This window comes from Heteronotia binoei, chromosome 7 (genome assembly GCF_032191835.1).
Source record: "Heteronotia binoei isolate CCM8104 ecotype False Entrance Well chromosome 7, APGP_CSIRO_Hbin_v1, whole genome shotgun sequence".
NCBI classification, from domain to species: Eukaryota; Metazoa; Chordata; class Lepidosauria; order Squamata; family Gekkonidae; genus Heteronotia; species Heteronotia binoei.
In genome coordinates, this window is record NC_083229.1 from 110,416,316 (window position 1) to 110,438,075 (window position 21,760).

At 40.4% G+C, this 21,760-nt stretch overlaps 1 protein-coding gene across 1 annotated transcript; it reads right to left on the reverse strand.

Annotated features, from left to right (window-relative positions):
• Positions 1-70: 70 nt before the first annotated feature.
• Positions 71-17,353, reverse strand: SLC35B3 (solute carrier family 35 member B3). Its single transcript, XM_060244199.1, has 9 exons — positions 17,084-17,353; positions 15,538-15,659; positions 13,415-13,569; positions 10,226-10,333; positions 8,352-8,449; positions 5,713-5,805; positions 5,170-5,281; positions 2,466-2,535; positions 71-730 (listed from the first exon to the last, which is right to left on the reverse strand). Exons 1-9 carry the CDS (start codon positions 17,282-17,284, stop codon positions 580-582), a joined length of 1,110 nt encoding a protein of 369 aa, XP_060100182.1. The 5' UTR covers positions 17,285-17,353; the 3' UTR covers positions 71-579.
• Between the last annotated feature and the right edge of the window lie 4,407 nt (positions 17,354-21,760).

Here is a 21,760-nt window from a genome sequence, read left to right on the forward strand (position 1 = left end):
TAAGGCATGATTTCCATTATATTCTTTCAAGCTGACAACAACTTGAACAAAAAGCTTAAAAAAAAACCTGGACAGACTTAAAAAAATTTATTGAAAAACAAAAGTGATGGCATGATCATCTAAACTTTGCAGGTTTAAACATTCCATTTAGTCCACTGGGTTTTCATCAGCTTCCATTAAGTGTCAAATACATTACTTTTAAATAAACCAAGCCAACAATAAAACACAAGGACCCACTGATTTCATCATCATCGTCATCATCTTTGATACGACTGGAATGCCCAAGTTAATCACACATATGCCCTTCCCTCTGCACCCAACTGGGAGGGAAGATGCTGACAGTCACTGAGAGCTGCAGTCCTTCATAAGCAAATGGCGTTTCCCCACGACAGGAAGAGGTCCATGAGCTCTGTAGAGACAGCCATCGTGGAGGTGTTCACTTCTGGCCATTCACGAGTGGACAGAAGGCCTTCAGCTCCTTTGGTTTTAGAATCATTCCCTTTGGAAAATGAATCAGCCAGATTATGGCAATGTAATAACAGAAGTGTTAATGTGCAATGCATGGCCCGAGCCACTGCTCTACACAGTCTGGGACAACGTCCTTGTCTTTCTTTCTTCAGTTGATTTTTTCCAGATACTGCATATAGATGGCAGTCTGATTTTATCCATATTCTTGCTGTAAACATTGAGAAATATACCCAGGACAACTAATAAGCCCGACCACACATACCTAAAACAGGGGGAGAGAAATCAAAGCGTCATATAAACAACCACATTATGTTTCTTTACTTCACACTAAAGTGTCTTGTGGAAAACAAAACTGTAGTCTCAGGATTAAACTAGGATTTTTTTAAAAGCAGTAGACAGTAAAATAATTCTTACAGAATTATTTATTGCAGCTCCTCCTTCAGTTTCTACATTGCAATAGTGATATATGTTTGTTAGATTTTTTTAATCAGTTTCTTGCTATAACATAAATCAGAATCTCCCAAACATGAAAGCTGAGGCATGTTTTTACCCATGAAAAAATACAATTCACTCAACAAGCAGAACGAACACTCACACTTGGTAAGAATCAGAATTGGTGGAAGAGCCCACTAATACAGCTTTAATTCCCCCAAAAGTGTCTGTGCATGTATCTCCTCACACATTCTGCATTCACAGTAAGGGGTGACTGCACGGGACACATTTCCTGTATTCTGCCTTAAAACACCCTTGTTGCATAACAAATATGTTCTAAATATAATGGCAGCACTGATCACCTTTTTTGAAGGAGTGGGGAGAGATAAATCCTGGTTCCCCCAACTCTATTGAATTTATTTTCAGGAAGTATGAATGCCAAGAACCTTGTGTACAGCTGCTTGAGTTAGATCTGGCCAGCTTTTTCACTCAATGTCACCCAGTTCCCCTTCTTAGTGCAGTCCCTTCCCATGTGGCCTTTTCCCCCATGCACAGTTTTGTGGTGGCCTCTTTTCACAAGTGGGGAAAAAAACTAGTTAGATCCAGACCCCCATAAGAAGATCTGAGGACCAGGGCTTGGGCTACAGTCTGATTTTCATTTAGAAACAGGTAAAAATTTACCCTATTTATAAAACAATGGCTCTGAACATTTTCAAATGCTTAAAAAAATAATTTGTACTGACTGACCAAACAGTTCCCTAGTGAATAGTCTCATATGACATTGTAATTCATGCTTACTGAGATACAGATATTCATTTCCAGTTTTGGCTTCACAGAAACAGGTTAAATTTCACTAAATTTGTTATCAAATATAATGTCTACAGGTCAAACTGTAAATAAAGCAGCCGATTCATTTAAGTTAAAGTAATAAGCAGTTTTATTTAAGGCACAGACAAGACAGCAGAAAACATTAAGCCTGCAACTTTAGAGAGAGAACTGCTTCTCTGAATAATAATTGGGAAATATGCCCACATTTACAAGCATCTTTGGGTCACTCCCACCACTGCCCTCAAGTCAAACAAAAGGAAATCCTGACAGGATCGCTTACTAAATTTTCTGCATCGTTCTAACTCCTGAGGAACAATCTGATTCCAGTCTACCTTTTGCGGTTGGTTTCTCTGTCCACAGGGATTGGACAAAAAAAGTAGAAGGGGGCCAGCACATATTTATTATCCATTTATTTACGTTATTTATGGTCTGCCCTTCTCACATAGACTCAAGGCGGATTACACAGATTGAGCCAGTACAGTCAACAAGAAAGGATATTCAATAATTAAAACTTTAGGATATTAGAAGAGACTGGAAACCACAAGAAAGAACAGGAGCAGAGATTCCACTGATGGGACCCAAGTACATAGCTGGCCACCGTGTTTTATAATTTTTGGGTGCCCCTAAGTTTCTCATTTCCCAAACAGAATAATATTAGATGTTTGGGAATACTAGAAATATATAATATTTTCAGCATATTCAAATTAATAAAACACAGATATGTAACCAATACTTACTGGAATGTGAATGGCTTTGTGAAAAACAAAAAGGAAAGTACAATTGTCATTGCTTTTCTTCCTGTTGTTACTGCAGAGGGGAAAAAAGCATGGAAAACATTCATTCTTGCCCAATTAAAATACAGTCCTGTAAATTTTACAGATAAGTAACTCAAACACAAAGCTTCAATCTGACAACTCAGTCTATCCACTGCTGCAACGGATGATGGCCCACAGTGCAGAGAAAGTTAACTCAGCTTAAACAAAATGACTGTCCACGAAATTAGCAATGAGCAAACATGACTTTTTATTTTCAACTGGATTTCAACATAAGTAATTTTCTCTGGACTGAGGCCCATGAGGATTCTGTTTCATACCTGCAGCAGTAACCCTGTCTGGCCACACAATTACGGGACGAATTATCAAGGGAAACTTATTTCATTAACAGCTTTATCAACATTCACCGTGCTGTAACCATGACCAGCAGGGCTGTGCTGACTAGATTTCCTCAGTCGGTATGATACGAGCAATGCTTGAAGCCGCTGGGGCCCATGGGTTTCAATGCTACTGGTACATCCCCAACGGGGATGGAAGGAGAAGGATCTGGAGATGAATGCCTGGAAGGCTGTGCCACTGATCTCTAGCACCTACTCACCCAAATACGAGGGCTGTGTACCTATGGGTGGAACATTTTAAATCAGTATTAAGGTAATATTTATTTTCTTGGTTCCACTATGTTGCCATAATATGGACCAATATGAAAAAGATTAAAGATGATGTTCCCATTTAGCAATGAATATTTTTTAAAAAAACATTATATCACAAATTCTTATGCTTCTGTTAGTCGCTCAAAGAGGTACTTATGGTAAAAATGAAATACAGTAATCTCCATTTCAAGAATTAGTTCATTAAAAGGTAGATGCTTTACCGATGTATTTAACTGCACAGCTGCCCTAACAAATAATAAATATCGCTGTATGCTGGGTGGTCGCTAAAGCTCCGGATCACAGTAGCCTCCTCGTCCACCTAAGAGTCACAGCTAGGCACATGGGAACATTTGAGAAGAGACAGTTCTTTAGACATGCGGGTCCTGGGCCATGAGGCCTTTAAAGGTCATTTTAGCTGCTGATATAAAGCTGAGTCTTGTGCTGCTGCAACTGAGGAACACCTGCTGTTCAACAAGTGGAGGTGGCTCATGTACCACTGCCCTGCTTGTACTTTCCACCTTTATACCTGAGCATGGTTGGGGCTGAAATTAGCTGTGGGTGTAGCAACGGCCTTAGACAGGACTTCAGGACTGATCAGTCTCTGCATTTCCAATTCTCCCCAAACGTATCAGCACACAGAGCTGCTGCCAGAAAAGTCCCAAGGCTAAGGTCCTACTGCAGATCTTTTGACCTTGAACCTCAGGATGATTGGGAATATGTGTTGAAATAAAGGGGTTGTGCAGTACAGAAGTAAATAGTCAGTGTGAGATGTGGCTGTGTGTACCACTGTCGATCACTTGGCCCCTTTCCAACCTTCTATGTGCTATTAAGGGTCAGCTTAGCCCAGGCCACAAAGGAAATATGTGATTATATGACCAAAGGGGAGGGGTCTATAGAAAGTTATTTGAAACATCAGAATATTCAAGCTTAGAGTGGAAGACAAAAAGATGTGCAAGTCTATTTTTAATGTGAAGGGCCCCGTGGCGCAGAGTGGTAAAGCTGCAGTACTGCAGACTGAACTCTCTGCTTACAACCTGAGCTCGAGCCCAGTGGAAGCTGGTTTCAGGTAGCCAGCTCAGGTTGACTCAGCCTTCCATCCTTCTGAGGTCGGTAAAATGAGTATTCAGCTTGCTGGGGGGAAAGTGTAGATGTCAGGGGAAGGCAATGGCAAACCACCCCGTAAAAAGTCTGCTGTGAAAACGTGAAAGCAATGTCACCCCAGAGTTGGAAACGACTGGTGCTTGCACAGAGGACTACCTTTACCTTTTACTTTTTATTTTTAATACAAATGCTAACACAGGCTCCTAGACTCGCTTTTACTGTATTATTTTTTTTTCAATTTCTTTCAACGTGTTGACTCTCAGCATATATTTAGTTTGAATACCATAACTGATTTGCAGATACTGCCTATTTTAATGTTCCTGAATACATGGAATTTTGATCATATACAAAACAGTTAAAATATTAAAAGTAACATCTCATTTTAAAAGTATATTTTTAAACAGACTACATTTATAGATAAGAAACTTGGAGATTTCCTATTTAGTAATTTCTTTTTTGATACCTCATTTTACTTATTTCTTTAATTTTTAAAGAAATCAAAATCAAAAGTTTTTTTTGTAGTCCTCCTTTCTTACAGGGACTCAAAGTGGATTATACATAGTGAACCAGTACAACCACACACAAAAACCACACACAAAAACATTTCTTTACCATATACATTTCAAGCTACATTTCTAAATCGGAAACATGTGGAAAGTGAGCTTATTATCTAAAAATACATGCATGCAGCGAAAATATGAATGATCTAAATTATGTGCATATACCTTTGTATGTAGCAGCACCGTTTCAAAACAAAAAGCTGTAAACTTCTAAAATAATTGACCTTTTGCCAACATGAATCCATAAAACCATTCACAAAATCAAAAGTAGTAGATAAAGCAGAAACAATTCTATAAGCTTGACTAGACAGCAGGATTTTACTAAGATCTTCTGTTAACATATGAATTGTGTAATACCTGTTACAGCCAAAAGAGCCCCAAAGATTTTAATCAAAGCCAGAACAAAAGAGATTCCAAAATACCCAGTCAAGGAAAACAAGAATGCGTAGCCGTATGTCTGAACTGGATGCTGCAAGAGCAACAAAAAAAAATTATTACGAAAACGCAAAACAAAGCCTGAGGTATTGAAAAATGAAATAAAATTCTGTAATCAACTGCCTGAAATAAAGCAGAAATGCTTACAGCATTCAAAGGTTTTACTTAATTCTGATTGAATAATGGAGAAAGTAATAACAAAATTATAAAAACCACTCTTTGACTTTTCAAAAAGAATATAACTTTCTGATGAGGCTGCATACAAACAAGAGTTTTCAGGCTAAACAACTGATATTAGTTTATGAATCATACAATTTATCTTTCTTATTTTAAATACATGTAGCATTATTTCCAGCTGTACTGAGAATGGCCAAACTACGTTAATAGCTTTTTACAAACAAGTAGTTACACACATAGCTACTATACCCTCTTTTAAAAAATGGAAAAAAAAATTAATGTGTTTACCTTGGAACAAAATGTTACTGCAGGGGTTAAGCCATTAGTGCAAGTCAGTCCCAATAAAATGTACAGGAAACCTATTGAATAGGAATATAAAACCTGCAATAGTTACAAAAACAAATTATTTTAATCTTGGGGAATTTTAATGAGATCATAAAATGGTGTGCTTTGTGGCCATGTTAGCATATTCCTATTGATGGAAGAACAGCTGTTACTTTGGAAAACTACATTTTCCTAGAGATTGTGGGTCATTTCACACAATTAACTGACGGGCTGTGTATGTTTCTGAAGGACTAAGCTGATAAGCATATGTGGCGCTCCTTTGTCCACTCACACAGAGTGCCTCCCACCCTCGACAATCTCTCTTTCTTCAGGCTAGGGGTTGCATAGGACAGGACATCACACTCACCACCCTTCTTGTCTCTTTTAAAATCTACAGTCATGACCATCTCACTTTCTCAGGTCCAGGGTGGTTAGATGAGGGGAAAGAGGAATGAAGATAGATCATGAAAGGAAGCAAGCAAAATGAAGGGGGAGAAAAGTGTGGAGAAGAAGATGAATTAAATGAAAAACAACAAAAGGTTTTGAAAAGGTTTTATATATATATATATATATATATATATATATATATATATATATATATATATATTGGCCACTGTGTGACACAGAATGTTGGACTGGATGGGCCATTGTCCTGATCCAACATGGCTTCTCTTATGTTAAAAAACATTTTGCTGCATTACACTAACAGGGCTCCCCCTTTGCAAGATCTGACTAGGCAGAAAAAAATATGGAGCTCTGGGTAGAACTAAAGGAGGAAGGAAACCATAGATTGGTGAAGATAATGGCCTTGCTAGCAGGCTGCATCCTGGCAAGGGCTGTAGCAGCCATGAGCTGCGCTGGCTGCTCTTTCCTTGCTCCAATGCTGGCTTGCTTAATGGATTTAGCAGTATCTGATAAGTAAGGCAAGGATCTGCCTAGGGTTTTTTTGTTGTAGAAAAAGCCCAGCAGGAACTCATTTGCAAATTAGGCTACACCCTGTGATGGCACCCTTGTTTTTCATAGGGCTTTTCCAATAAAAAGCTCACAGAACTCATTTGCATATTAGGCCACACCTCCTGACACCAAGCCAGCTGGAACTGCATTCCTGTGCGTTCCTGCTCAACCCTCCCCCTCCCCCCCGGATCTGTCTCAGGCTGATTCCACACCAACCTTGCTCTGTGTCAGGCTTCCGTTTCTCTCTGGAGCAAGCTAGCGATTTCGCACCAGCTGCTCTGTGCTGCCATTTTGTGTGGGGAAAACCTGCGATTTGCCGCACCACAGTGTAAACCTGAAAAAACATTTATGCTGTGGCGTGGCAAATTGCGGGTTTTCCCCGAGCAAAATGACAGCACAGAGCAACTGGTGAGAAATCACTAGCTTGCTCTGGAGAGAAACAGAAGCCTGGCACGGAGGAAGGTTAGTGCAGAATCAGCCTCAGTTTTGTAGTAAATTTTGCAGAAAAGCCTGGCCAGAAGAGTTAGAGCTCAGCTTTCCTAGTGCCTCCAGTGGCTGCAATACAGAACTGTATTAGAAGTACGGTAACTTAAATGCATTCCAAGAATGGAGCAAGACGCTGGCCCCAGGCACCTCCTGCTGATCTGGGCCCTGGCAATTTTGCCCCTCCCCAGTCTCTCCCTCTCAGAGGCCCTGAAAGGATCTGTTGGAACTGAAAGTGGATAATATTCCACAACTGCCCTCCTGGCCATCCATCTACAGACATTCAAACCTGAGTTAAAGTCCTAGGCTTTTTTTGCAGTACAACTGCATGTTCAGTCCAGGCAGATTTCAGTTTGAGTCTAGGCAGATTTCAGTATCAACAATTATTATGAGCCTCTCACTGCAGCAAGCTGGTGAGCGAATCAAGTGGGTAACCCTCCCTTCTTCCCTATCACTGTATATTAAGCATACTTAGTATAGAATAGTACATTAATGACAAGCTTCCTCTTTATTTTGTTTAGTACTAAATCAGAGGTGGTGTGAAAAGTACCAAAGGAAAATGGTACCATGCAATAGCTCCTCTTTTTGACTAGTTAGCACATGCTGAGACTGGTTGTCCCAGGTCTACTGTTTGGACCACGATGGATCTTTATGGAGAATGTAATAACAACTGCATATCTTCTGAGTCTCCACACCTGATCTTACTTGATGATATCCCTGAATATGTAATTTTAAGGCTACAATGTGGTCTCTAAGTTTAGCTAATAGTGAAAACTACTTTACCCCCTGTAGTTCTAGAATAGCCTCTATCAGTAAAGATGTCTAGTGAAGTTTCATATTTGAATTGACAATATACCTGCAAAGAAGACACCTTTATATTCTTGAATTTCTATAAATTTATGCTTGAAGCTGACATATTTTTAAATGCTTTGTTTTATTTCTTCTCTTTGTTTTGTTTCCTCTTCATGGCCCTCGGTTTGCAAGATCTGAGCAAGACTGTAAATGATAGGATGCCTCAGAGGTGACTGATTTATAGAGCTGTCCTAATCTGGAAGCGACCTGACAACACTTAACCCACACAACTTTACATGGAAGGCAGAAAGATACCAGAATCCTACATCCTGACACCTAATTATCTGAATGACAATATAGAATGGAACATATACCATTTCAGAATTTGATCCATTGTGCAACTTCATAGCTTTTTCCTGTACATTTCCTATTACTGCGTCTGCACAGAGGGCAAGAGAAATGAGGACCACACCTTAAAGTAAACAGAAAAGGGGAAATGAACTTACAAATTTCAAATTAGTATATAACAACCAGGGACCTGCAGGGGGATACCATCCACTGTGCCCCCCCTCCCAGCCTTGTCTTGCTTGTCCTCCCTCAAAAACTTTCTCTGTCACTTCCTTTCTCTTGACTCTGTTGTTCTCCCACTGCCTCAACTGCATGGGTCTTCCAAATTTGTTTAAAACAAAAACCAAAAAAACTTCCTTATCTCTACTTGGCCCCAACAGGCTTTCAATCTACATGGTGACCATATTATTAGATACAGGATAAAGCTATGGTAACTTGTATACATTACAATTTCTGTTCAACAGAACTAGTACTACCTTTCCTACTGCTAAAGGAGCCCGAATGACATAAATAATAAGCTTTAAACACGTATCTGCAAAATTATCTCACACTACATTTATTGTTACCATCTGAATAATAAAAAAAATGTTCCAACAAAGTATTAAACTAGTTAAGAGTGGTGAGGCTAGAATCATGTATGCCACTTCAAGCTCCTTGGAGGAAGGGCAGAATAAAAATATGATCATTGTATGTTTGTTCTTTAAACAGCACACTTTATCCAATTAAAGTCATCGGACTTGGCATTTAAGTTTGTCTTCAACCATGGCTCTCATAAGCCCTTTCTGCTCCAGAAGGAATTTTGAGATTTGGGGTGCTGTTTGGGAGACAGATACCAAAAGTCCCTTAGGTGTGCATAGTTCTTTGCAAAAATAGATGTGGATCCAGTTTCTAAAACAAGGACAGTTCCTATATATTGCATCACCACCTGCACACTTTTAATCATTACGGGGTGTGTGTGTGTGTGTGTCTAATTTGTATAAATGGTGTACTAAGAGATAATAAACGGAGAGGAGGAACCCCCCCCCCACACACAGAAGACCTCCTCAGCCTTTTAAAATCACACAGTCTCCTCAGGTTTTGTTTGGATAGATCTTATCTACTATTTTAGGATAAATGAGGGAGGGGGGAGAGTTAGAAAGAAACTCTTATAGTTGTCATCCCCCCAATTTCAGAAGGTATATTCTTCCTGGATCCAAGAAATCAGTGTTGCTTTCTTTGCTGCCAGCGTATTTAATGTATGAACAGAGTTCTGAGTACTCTGTGTTTCTTTAGGCTTATTTTTCCCTTTTGTACAATAACGCTTACCATGTTCTTCAATGCTATTAAAAGAGCTTTAAATCTAATTTCCCAATGTCTGCCGGACACAATACTGGTAATATTGTTCACAGAGCCAATACTTTAAAATCACTCAGCTTTTATGTTTATAACAATTTGTATCAGCAAAAATTACAAGTTCCATTTAACCTCTAAGCACAGCTTTGTCTCCCTGGGCAAAAACTGTCACATGTAAATAGATTTGCCCCTGACAGTGTGAATGTTTAAAGAATTTTGATTAAATTATACAAGTCAAAAAATGCTTTGGCTAAGAATCATACAAACTTGGGTGTAAATGCTTTCGCTGAATTTGATTATAAACTAGCAGAAGAAAATCTAACATTATACAGTGGCCAACATCAAAGCATTATTGTTCCATGCTCCGATTTGCTTGACCAATCCCAAAAGGCTTAGACATCCCACTAGCTACGGCTGCTGTGACTTCACAAACAACCAAATTATGCAGCCACTGCATGAATGACACAACTACGTTGCAAACAGAAATTTCAGCCACGTGCCCACTTTCACAAAAAGCTTAATCCTTGTAAACATTCATTTCAAGCAAAGAACGTTTTTTTTTTTTTACCTGTCAAGTTGAAATTTGGTGCAACTGTGCTATCAGCCAGAGTAAACCATATCAAGCCCAAGCTCATACATATTGCAGCAGAAACATCGGCAATATTATAACGTTTTCCTATGCCAGAAAGAAAATTAACAGGGTTGATACACCAGCATAACCTATGATTTTTCAATATGAGCTTCAGAAAATGGAAACCAACATCTAGTATCCAGTGTCCCCACTGCCAAAATATTTGAGCCAATTCATTCATTACCTTATTGACACAGTGCTGCTTCAACTGCCTGAATCCTTCCCACATTTCTGCAGTACTACATATAACTGGAGAACATGTGGAGATGGAGGATGATGGGCCCCCTCCTCTTACCCTCCGCTGTCACTTGTTTCTTTGGAGCCTTCCCTGGCCTCAGAAAATAGGGTTATTGCACCCAAGGCCCCCGTGTCCCCTCAGGAGGGCTTGAATTTTAGCCATAGGCATGGCCTCAAGCTTCCTCTTTAGCCCAGTTGTGGAGTCCTTATATTCTCTCCCCTTCACCCCCAACCCCACTCCCTGGGGCCTGAAAGGACCAATCTTCAGGTGCTGTCTCTTGCTGGCTTTTCCTTTTCCCCTAGTTTGTTGTCTGGCCATCATCTATGGGTTTTCTCTGGAGCTGCTCTGGCCAGGGTGTCAGAGGCTACCTTATGGCTTACAGGGGTGGTCATCCCATATAGATGATCTTATCTTCACTAATGCTGCTGCTTCTCTGACACGAGCTAGTGACATCACCGGCTGGTGCCAGGTGTGTGGCCTTGTCAGCTGCTGCTGGAGGCTGTCCCTGTCTCCAGAGACCAACGTGTCCTCCAGGTTCCATGTGGGCAGCCAGAGGGTGTTAGGTTCGGTGATGGGTTGGGCTATGGCAGCATCTGGCCAGTTGTGGGTGCTGGAGGCATCAGTGTTGGCAGCCCCAGGCTTAGTACACCTTTGACGTCGGTGGTTGTGTTGGGCTTGGATGGTGGCAGGGCTGGGCTCAGGGCAGCTAGCCAAGCTGGTGGCAGTGCTGGCTTCCAGTGAGATACGTCGGGCAAGGGGGCTGCTGAGTTCAGGCCAAAGGCTGGGATGGGAACTGAACTTACACAACTCTCTATATCAGTGCAGCTCACAATGGTAGCATGAAGAATAACAGCATCATCTGCTTTTCCCACAACGTCTCTGTGCCTGGGTATGTATACTGGAGAAGTGCTGGAAGCAGTGTTCCAGGAGCAGTAACCAATCCACTATGGCAAAATATGGCCTCATATACACAGATGAGAATAGTGTGGTGGAATGCTGCAGTAAGAAGGTATTGCACCACTTCGGAATGCAGTTGAAGAATCACAAACGGTTTTGTTTAGGAAACCTAGAATAGTAAGCAGAACTGGGAGCATAAGCTTTCTTCCTGATGGACTAGTTGTCGATTTGCATGGAGTTGTTTATGCAAAGGAAGCTACAAAGCTGGAATCCATCACCTGGCACATTCTATCACTATCACATTCTCCAGCACATGTAATTCAGGCCTATAAACCTCCACTTTCAGAAAATATCCTTGCCAACTAAACCAAAAGAGATGGCCTCCACATATCTTCTGCCAGACCTGAAATTTCATGATATATAACTCTGGCTGTGCACCATTCAAGTTCTTTTGACCCATGGCGTACGAATTTCACAAGTAGCATCCCGTATCTTCCCTTTTAGCATGTTTAGAAATGTTACTTTGTTCACTTAAAAGGCAAAAGAGGATTTCATCCTGGAAATCACTTTAATGTTGCAGATTATTTATGAAGTAATCAGGGTATCAATTGTTCTTTTGTTGGTTCAACTCCATTACTGAACTGCCACTGAGCTTCCAAATGAACAGCTAGCTGCACTTAAATGAACAGCTAGCTGCACTTAAACATCACACATTCAGATAAGAAACCTGTTTTGTTGGGCTTGCCAGTGTACAAAAAGGGGGGAAGGGAAGGAACCCAGCATAAGCATGGGACTACAATGTTACTTTGTGGTTAACCAACAGACCACTGGTAACACTTTACAGGTTTTATTAACAGAACTAGATTACCCTAAATGGCCGAAGCATCCATCAAAGCAAGGGGTCTCAGACTATTACAATGATCGTTCTACTTTGGACTTTGCACTGCATCCAATAAAAATAACACAGCAGTGCTATTCCTTGTCTGATGAAGTGTGCTTAGAGGACACGAAAGCGTAAAAACCCAAAAAGGTAAAGGTAGTCCTCTGTGCAAGCAGCAGTCATTTCCGACTCTGGGGTGACAATGCATCACGACATTTTCACGGCAGACTTTTTACGGGGTGGTTTGCCATTGCCTTCCCCAGTCATCTACACTGTCCCCACAGCAAGCTGGGTACTCATGTTACTGACCTCGGAAGGATGGAAGGCTGAGTCAACCCTGAGCTGGCTCCCTGAACCCAGCTTCCACCGGGCTCAAACTTAGGTCATGAGCAGAGCTTAGGACTGCAGTACTGCAGCTTTACCACTCTGCGCCACAGGGCTGCTACAGGAAAGCTTGCATTCTGAATACAACTTTGTTGGTCTTAAAGGTGCAGCTTGATTCCTACTTTGTCTCCTTGGAAGACTGAGGACTCATGTGAAGAAAACATCCTGTCTTATAAGTTGCTTTGAGATCACCAAAGTAGCAAAAAGGCCAGCGAAGACAGGTTTCCTGTTCCTGCCCCCAGTGTAAATAAACATAACAGAATTACATAGCCACTTACTGGGGCACAATCGCACACAATTGGGTAAAGGAGGAATACAAATCTAATCTTTCAACCGCTGGGATTTGGAAGTCAGCTGTTCCTCAGTTAACATCTCCCTACGCATTCTAGTAGTAGGCAATACGTATTTGTATTAAAGACAGCTTCTGATGCTTTTCCAGCCAATTATTAAGCTTGTCTTCACAAGCACAGAGGCTTTTGATGAAAGCTGAGATTTTCACAAGATTGTAACAGTTGTAGGAAAACATTGTGGGGGAAAACCTGCACTGTTTGCAGTTTAGTCTAAGTTTGTACTGGCTGTTAGCTCAGGAGTTAATTGAGGATTTGGGTGTAGCCAAAACCACATGGGGGGGGGGGGGAGAGAGGGAGGAGAAATGAAACTCCCGCTGCGTCTTTACAAGGTGTATCTTCCGAAATGAACAGCATTAAATAGCAAGAATAAGGCATACCTTGTATAAAGACTCCTCCTATCATAACTGGGATCAGTTTACAGCACTTGAAGATTACTTGTGTAGGATAATTCAGATATCCTAAGGAGGTATTTGATAAACCCATTGTCCCCACTGTTAGAAAAGCTATTATCATGTAGGTTTTGCCTGGGATCCTGGAAAATATAAATGAAGCTCTGTATTGGGAGCAAATGGTAAATCTAACAAGAGGCTTTAAATACTGTGATCAACAGAATATAAATAAAAGCTCGTGTCTTTCATATCTATAAAAGTGCTGAAATCTGAATATCTCTCATTTGAAATGGTGACAAAGGCTTTTCCCCCCTATTGCAGTACCCTGAAGGGTAGTGCTTAGTTTTATTGCTGTTTTTATAGACCCTTTTTATTTTTCAAAACAACCAGCAGGAAGAGGCTAACAAACAAACAAACATCTAAAACCATAATCCACCAAGCATGGCTGCTCCGTACTTTTCATTCTTTGGAACTGGAGCAGCCTCACATCAACCTATTGAAAGGAAAGGAGGAAGGGCCCAGGAAACACCAGGAAACACAGCCCAGTGGGCTTTCAAATGGGATTATTCCAAAATAACTAGAGAACTTCACTTCTGGGGACTTCCAAGTTGCCTCACGAAAAGCTGAATATAAAAATCTTGATTTCCTGAACCCTACCTATTAGATTCAATCAGGGGTCGTTTCGTAGAAAAATAGGTGGTGGAGCTCATTAGCATATGCCCTCCCCAGCCAAAAGCAACCTGACACAACAAAGGAGAGTCCTGGATGAGTGAAGCCTGCTTGGGTTGGCCAGAGATCCAGCCAGCCCAAGCAGGCTTCACTCAACTGAGGCTCTCCTTGGCCACCCCGCCCCCCACAGTCAAAGGCCAGCAAGCCACCCACCACCAAAATCACATAAGAAGTGGAGAAAGGGTGGTGCGGGCTTCTCCAGGGGTTAATGAGGCCTGTTGGGGGTGTGGCAAAGCTCCTGGTGGCTGGCTGGCTGCCTGCTCTCCTAATTCGGGGATTGTTATGCAGCTGCACCTACTATTCAGTGGACAAGGTAGGTGGGGAGGAGAAAGGAGGTGTCAGAAAGGTTCAGGAGCTGTGCTCCTGTGAACTCCTGCTGAATTCGAGGCCTGGATTCAATAATATTAAGCCTTTTAAAAAATGTGACTGAGACCTATGTTCCCCTATAGAAGCTTTCCTGATTTTCTTTTCTGGATGTAGCTCTTTGTGATAAATTAGAAGGCTCTTCTAAAGACCCTCTGAGGTTTCAAGAGGAGCTTTTGGGATGAAGGCAAGAAGGAAAGCCTACAACCAGAACAAGAGTGTTTGAAACAGACTCTAGACCTCAGATGTTACCAAAAGTTTCCACCACTCTTCTGACAACACACAGATGTCTCAGATGTCCCGAGACACATGCTTGCCATCTAGTATGTGATTGTGCTGCAATTATTTTTATGTAGGCCAGCAAAATAAGTTAATTTTAAACAGAGGAAGTGAAAAAGGCACGCATCTCTCAGTACTGAGCATCTTATGAGTGCATGGCTACATTTGCCAATTTTTGTTCGGATGCAATTAAAGTTCACATGCAACAACCTTGCATATTAAGAGGAGATGGGGAGGCCATTCTATATCATATCAGTTTGTATCTGGACAATTCATTAATTGCTGACAAGTTAATAACAGGTGATATTTTAAAGGGACCTGACTGTGCTCTATCTTACATTACAGTCTTAAGCAGAGTTACACAGTTCTCAGTCCACTGCAGAAACAAACTAAATATAATAGTGGCCAAGGTCCATCCCACTTTAGAAGCAATAGTAGTTCTTTAAATTTGCCATGAAGCCCCAATCAGGATCAAGTGGGCAGTGGCCCCAGGACATCTTGTTCCTCCATGCCTTTTCAGGTGCATAAACAGCTCCCCCCCCCCCCACAATGGAGTTTCATTTGGTTTGAAGGCCATCTATGTCCATAGAAGTCCACTGTTGGCTTAGGGCTGCATTGTAAGCTTAGCAGACCATGTTTAGATGTAACGGGTATTCAAACAAACCGCCTGAAGATGGGAGTCAAATTTAACATACTTAATGTTTTGATAACTTTTAAGAAACAGAGAACGATTATCATACCGTCTCCTTTTGTCCTGAATAAGCTGCAACTCTACTAGTCCGAAAATAGAATAAAACCCAAATTGCACTAGTGTTAGGTACCAGCCAAAGGGCTTAAACCCCTCCACTGAAAATATCAGTTCCTGGAAGGAAAAAAAAAAGAACAAGATACTTTATTAAAAATAGCTTCCCTACAGTCATATTACATAATTTGTAATACCAGCATGCAACTTTTAAACTCAATTTCATCAGAAGTTTACTATCTCTGTATTCAGATGGTTTTGTTCCGCTCTTTGTTCCCCTTTTTTAAAATGGTAGAGAAAGTTAGAAAAAATGGATCATTTTTCCTTTGGTATTAATGCATGAAAAATCATGTCTTATTTAAAGAAAATAACTAACTTGGAAACATTGCTGGACCACAGCAAAGGGAACAAAAAATTCCTACCATTCCCCTTCCTGAGCTACCTGAAACACTACAGGGGGTAGGGGGCAGAGGATCCCTGGAAACAGCATAGGTAGTAACATTAAGGGCTACAGTGAGAGGGGGAAGTCTGCAAACTGCACCCTCCAATCCTGCCTCCAAAAATGGTATGTCAGTCAAAAGCTTCTGGAAAGTTTTTTAGTAGGGAATGAAAGTAACAACCTTGTTCTATTTATCCCCTAATAACTGGCATTCAGAGGTACATACCGTCTCTGAATACAGACATTCCATTTAGATACCGTATTTAACGGCTTGTGTCTCTGAATTTGATAAACCCATTGTCCCCACTGTTAGAAAAGCTATTATCATGTAGGTTTTGCCTGGGACCCTGGAAACTATAAATGAAGCTCTGTATTGGGAGCAAATGGTAAATTTGCTCTCTCTGAATTTGTCTAGTCCTCTTTAAAGCTTTCTACATCAATGGCTGTCACTGCAGCTGTGGCAGTAAGTCCTATAAATTAATTATGCAGCATGTGAAGAAGTACTTTCGTTAGCACTAGGTTTTGGACGGACAAAACCTAGTGCCCAGCACCTTGTTTAAATTGGTCACTATGCATGCAACATGCTATGCATTCAATGCTAGATCACCAGCACAATGTGGCTCTCTCACAGTGCCTGGAGTCCCCATTTTAAATAAGATGCTGGCGCATGCAACCTCACATGGTTAAATTCTTCTTGCTCACCAGTGTTGTGTTTAAACTGGACTCCAGACTGTACATGCAGGGGGATGCAGCCAATTAACAGTCTTTTACAAACATATCTGCACAATCCAAGTATTGCTGAAGTCACATAAGGTGAGAACAGCTATTCTTTTAACCTATCAAATCATTTTATAATTCTCAATATTAATGTGCTTAACTGAATAAACACACCCAGTTTTTCACATCTGTCTGAAACCTCATACGTGATTTGAAAGGGCTCAAAAAACCTTTTTTCCTCTACTGTAATGGAAGGGGTCAGCTATTGCAGCATCCCGTAACACTAAAATGAATGGATAAACCCTTGCATCAGAAAGTAAATGCTGCAGGTAGCGATGATATTTCTGCAGAAGGAAATATATATTTTATTATAAATGACAGCACATACCTGTAGATATCCATAAATAAGATAAAACAGAAAAACTCCAAAAACGCAAATGAAAAACTGAGTAAGCTTGTTAAATTTGCTGAGATTAATTCCAAGGACTATTACATCATCTATGGATTTTATATGTGGTGACATTGCTTGCGATTTTGAAGGTACACTGATAGATACATGCTTCCGAGAGGAATTGTATTTCAGATCCATGATTCCGAATTTGCTGCATTCGATGATAATAAAGTCTTTTCTTTATTTGTTTGGAAACTGAAAACAACATAAAATCAGATTACAACATTCACAATGGAAGCCAAACAAAATTTCTTCTTTGATGCATCCTGGTTGTAACCATCATATTATAATTCAAAGATTAGAAAGGGAAAAACTCAAGAGTCCATATGCACACTATGAAAGTAATCCCAGTGCACATGGATGTTAACTGAAAGTTGCTCCTTCACTACAGCACTGAGCTACTGGCAGTCTTTTAGTTGTACTAAACCACAATTAACTTTGTGCACATTCGTGCCTGCCCATTTGGGATATTTATTAAGTTAGATTTGTATCCCGCCCATTCTACGAAGACTCAAGGCAGCTAACAATATAAGATAACAATATTAAAACAGTAAAATAGTAAAACAATAAAACAGTCAGATAAAATAACAATGGTGCTACTTCATATATTCAGGCAAGATCTTATAATATTTTCCTTTCTCCAAAGTGGTCAGATCCTAGGCAGCTGGTCTTGATAGATCCAGGTGAGGTGGCAGCCCTCTCCCGTTTAAATGTCATATGCTATCTGAAACAGTTCAGTCTTGCAGGCCCTGCGGAATTGCGGTAAGTCCCACAGGGCCCTGATGGCTTCTGGGAGGGAGTTCCAGATTGTTGGGGCTGCCACCGAGAAGGCTCTTGCTCTGGTGGAATTTAGCCTAGCCTCCTTCAGCCCAGGAACAGTCAAAAGATTTTGAGAATTTGATCGAAGTGCTCTCTGGGGAACATGTGGGGCAATAAACATTTCAGGAGATAGAATTTTGTTTTCTTCTATCTTTTCTTGCAAGTCAACTTGCAAGGGCTTGATGGGAGTCAAAAGGGAGACTAGAAAATAGCTAAAAAAACAGACTAGATGAGTGATGTAAAGAGTTTATTTACCAGAATGTTACGTGGAGATGCCAACCCTATATTGCTTCACATGCTCAACTGAGTAGGTTGCTAAGTTCCAAGATAAGTTTGTCTGCTAGACGATTCAGTCTGAACATTCTGTTCAGCCAGCGCTCTCTAAAAGAAACAAAACGGCAGCTTGTTGAGCAAGTAGTTAGAAATTAATTTTTATTTCCCTGAACTATGTTTTGAAGCTGCTCCAGAAAAATGCTATCTTATCCATCATCTGTCTACCAAAATATCGTGTTTTTCTGCATATGGGAACCTTCCTCTTAACAGACTTACCTCTTCCTAAACTCGTGGACCTCAATGGACTTAACTCTACTCATAATTACACTTCCAATTTGGCTTGAACAGCTAGCTGTCTTCAGAGTAGGAATTGCTACTGCTGTCAAAAAGAGCAACTTTAAACACTGGGTGGGGGGCAGAATGTGGGGGGTTGTGATCTGACGTCAAGACATACTGAAGACAGAAACAGCTACTTACAAAACAATATGAGCAGCTACAGTACTAGCTGCAGTTACCTCTGCATTCACATTTCCTTATTCTTAACTACCTTCCAAGCAGTATTTCCCCACCAGAGATTAGGATCAGCTAAAATGTGCTGAATTAATGAGCAAGTTTTTGAAATCTGCTTTTAAAAGGATATGATATTTCACTTGCTTTTGTGGCAAATTATAAACTGGCTCAGGACAATGAGAGAGAAGTCCTAAAGAGATCTACTCAACAATAATAGCCATTTAATTCAATAGGGTTTACTCCCAGTAGTACTGCAGCCTGTGGTAAAAAAAGCCCTGTGGATCAGTGAAACTTTAAACCAGCAAGCAAACTGGAGAGCCAGTTTGGTGTAGTGGTTAAGTGTGAGGACTCTTATTTGGCAGAACAGGGTTGGATTCCCCACTCCTCCACTTGCACCTGCTGGAATGGCCTTGGGTCAGCCATAGCTCTAGCAGAGGTTGTCCTTGAAAGGGCAGCTGCTGTGAGAGCCCTCTCCAGCCCCACCCACCTCACAGGGTGTCTGTTGTGGGGAAGGTAAAGGAGATTGTGAGCCACTCTGAGACTCTTTGGAGTGGAGGGTGGCTTTATAAATCCAATATCATTTTCTTCAAATTCACAAGCATGATTTTTGCTTGGCATGGCCAGTGGGGACCACTTGAAATATATACAGATGGAGACAAACTTGATCCTACATAGTGTATGGCTGATTGTCTTAGCTGGCCTACCTACTTATGACTGTGTTGTACAAATGTGTAATGTAAGTTCTGTTAACAGGTCTGAATTTAAAACCACTTAAAAGAGTACATATTAGATTCATATTCTTTTGTTTAAAATTTCTCTTCTAGAATATTTTATATTCTTCATTTCAAGTGTAAAAGGATCTTGCATCATATAATCCAACTGGCAATAAATTAAGAAAATCTGAAGGTTGTCATTAATTGGTGTGTAACTAGTTTTGGAGAGATTAACTAACCTTGAACGCATATCTTGTTTCTTAAAACTATAGCAGTCAGCTTGTAGCATACAATAGGTGCGCTTGTAGTATACAATAGGTAAGGTAGCAGTATTCTTAACAATGTTAAGAAGGAAGAATAGATTGTTTTTCTATTAGTTTAGAGTCAGTGCAGTATAGAGTATACATGCACTGACTCTCTCTCTCTGTATTCTTGCAATGTAAAACTTCCTGTAAGTACCAAAGATGAGCAATGCAACAGTGTCAGCATCTTGAACTTTCTTAGAAAATAGATGCTTTCCTTAATCATGATCAATAAAAATGAAGAGTTCCTACTTGAGTTGTTAGTAATGATTTGGACCCTAAACCCAGATAAAATTTGTAATTTCCCTGTCATCTGCCAACACAAGCTATTTCAACATGACAACATCAAAAATGAAGTTGAATAATAAAGTGCTTTCATACTTAATGTCCTTTCACTGTTAAGTGGCCTTTATAGACGTTTTGTTGTAATCCTTACAGCAGCCCTATGAAGCAGGCCAGTATTATCGTCCCCATACTGAGGCCGAGAGAACAGGTACATTCAGACATCACAAATTTTTCCAGGCAGTCTTTTTTGTTCATAGGAGCAGTCCACAGGCCGGACAACCCAGCACAGAGGCATTAGTTGTAGGTAGGAAGTTCTTCTATGGCCCTGCAAACAACTTTGTTGCTTATAGGTTGGGAGGAGTTTTTCACTTCCCCTTTTGCATAGTGGACCACAGGATCTTTTCACCCTTCCCTAATGGCAATCTGTATGCAACTTGGAGAGCAGGTAGAGGACTATCCTGGGAAGGCCTGCTGCAACTTGTATGCCTCTAGCTTGAATTTTTTTAATAGACTCCCCCCCCTTTTGCACATTGGACCATAGGATCTCCCTCCCTCCCCCCCCCCCCACGGCAATCTGCAGGTGGCTTGGAGGGCAGGTAGAGGGGCCATCCAGGGGAGATTCCTTAGGCTATAGGCTCTTTACTGAAAGTGTCTGAAGCAAATAAATATCCAAAATTTCCAGTATATGTTTAAAGGACATGTTAGTTAAAATGCTGTATTTTATTACAGTCTGACTATTAATTTGTAATTATTGTAGTGTACTATATCGTTTTATTATGTTTATGTTGTGAAAATTCATGATCTGTAAAACTCATGGACCAATACCGACCTCTATCTTTCTTGTCTATGCCCATCCCTAATGACAATCACTCTTTGTTTCTCCACGGCGGACACAAACCTAGCTTGTTTCCTGTGCTTGTGTGCTTCCTTCTTCCCTTTGTGGCAAGTAGTTTATTTCCATGTAATTCTAAACCACAGGTTTGTGGGGAGGACATAAAATGTTGGTTTACCCACATTCCTGCATCACTGCAAACTGTCCAACTGAAAGCTTTCCAAAACCATCAACTTCCTGCATCATGGATCATTGTCTTAGCCCCTAGGACTACACCAGTTCCTTATTTACACACAAAAACAGAAAATAAGATAGAAAATTATATCACTGGGTGATTTCTGTAGCTCAACAGCAAGCACTTTAATCTGAGACATGAAGCGTGACTTTTGTACTGAGACTGGATAACAAAAGAGAGACAGATTCTCTACCAGCCCTAGTTATTAATCATTTCTTTTGAAGAAAGCCTATATTGTTAGTGATTCACACAGGGGGAATTAAAACAAACAAAAAAACTGTTTCAATTTTTCTCCAAGATTCCAACATAGGGATTTTATACTGATGAAAAGCTATAAAAGCTGAGGCTTAAAATCTTAAAAGAAAACAAACAAAAGCAGAGAGAGATCCAACCCAATGACAACTAAAACATTTCTCCCTTTATTCGATGTTAACGTTATTCAGACATGTTTTTAAATTTTATTTTATTACTCGATAAATCAAAATAGATCAAACAGATCAACTTAAGCAAAATGTATCAACTATTTTTTTAGATAAACAATCATCCAAGTTACTCTGGTACCCCAGCAATCTTATTTGGAGTGCCTCACATGGTCAGATTTGGAAGACATTTTTAGATTTGTTTGAATGACAGCATAATCCTATG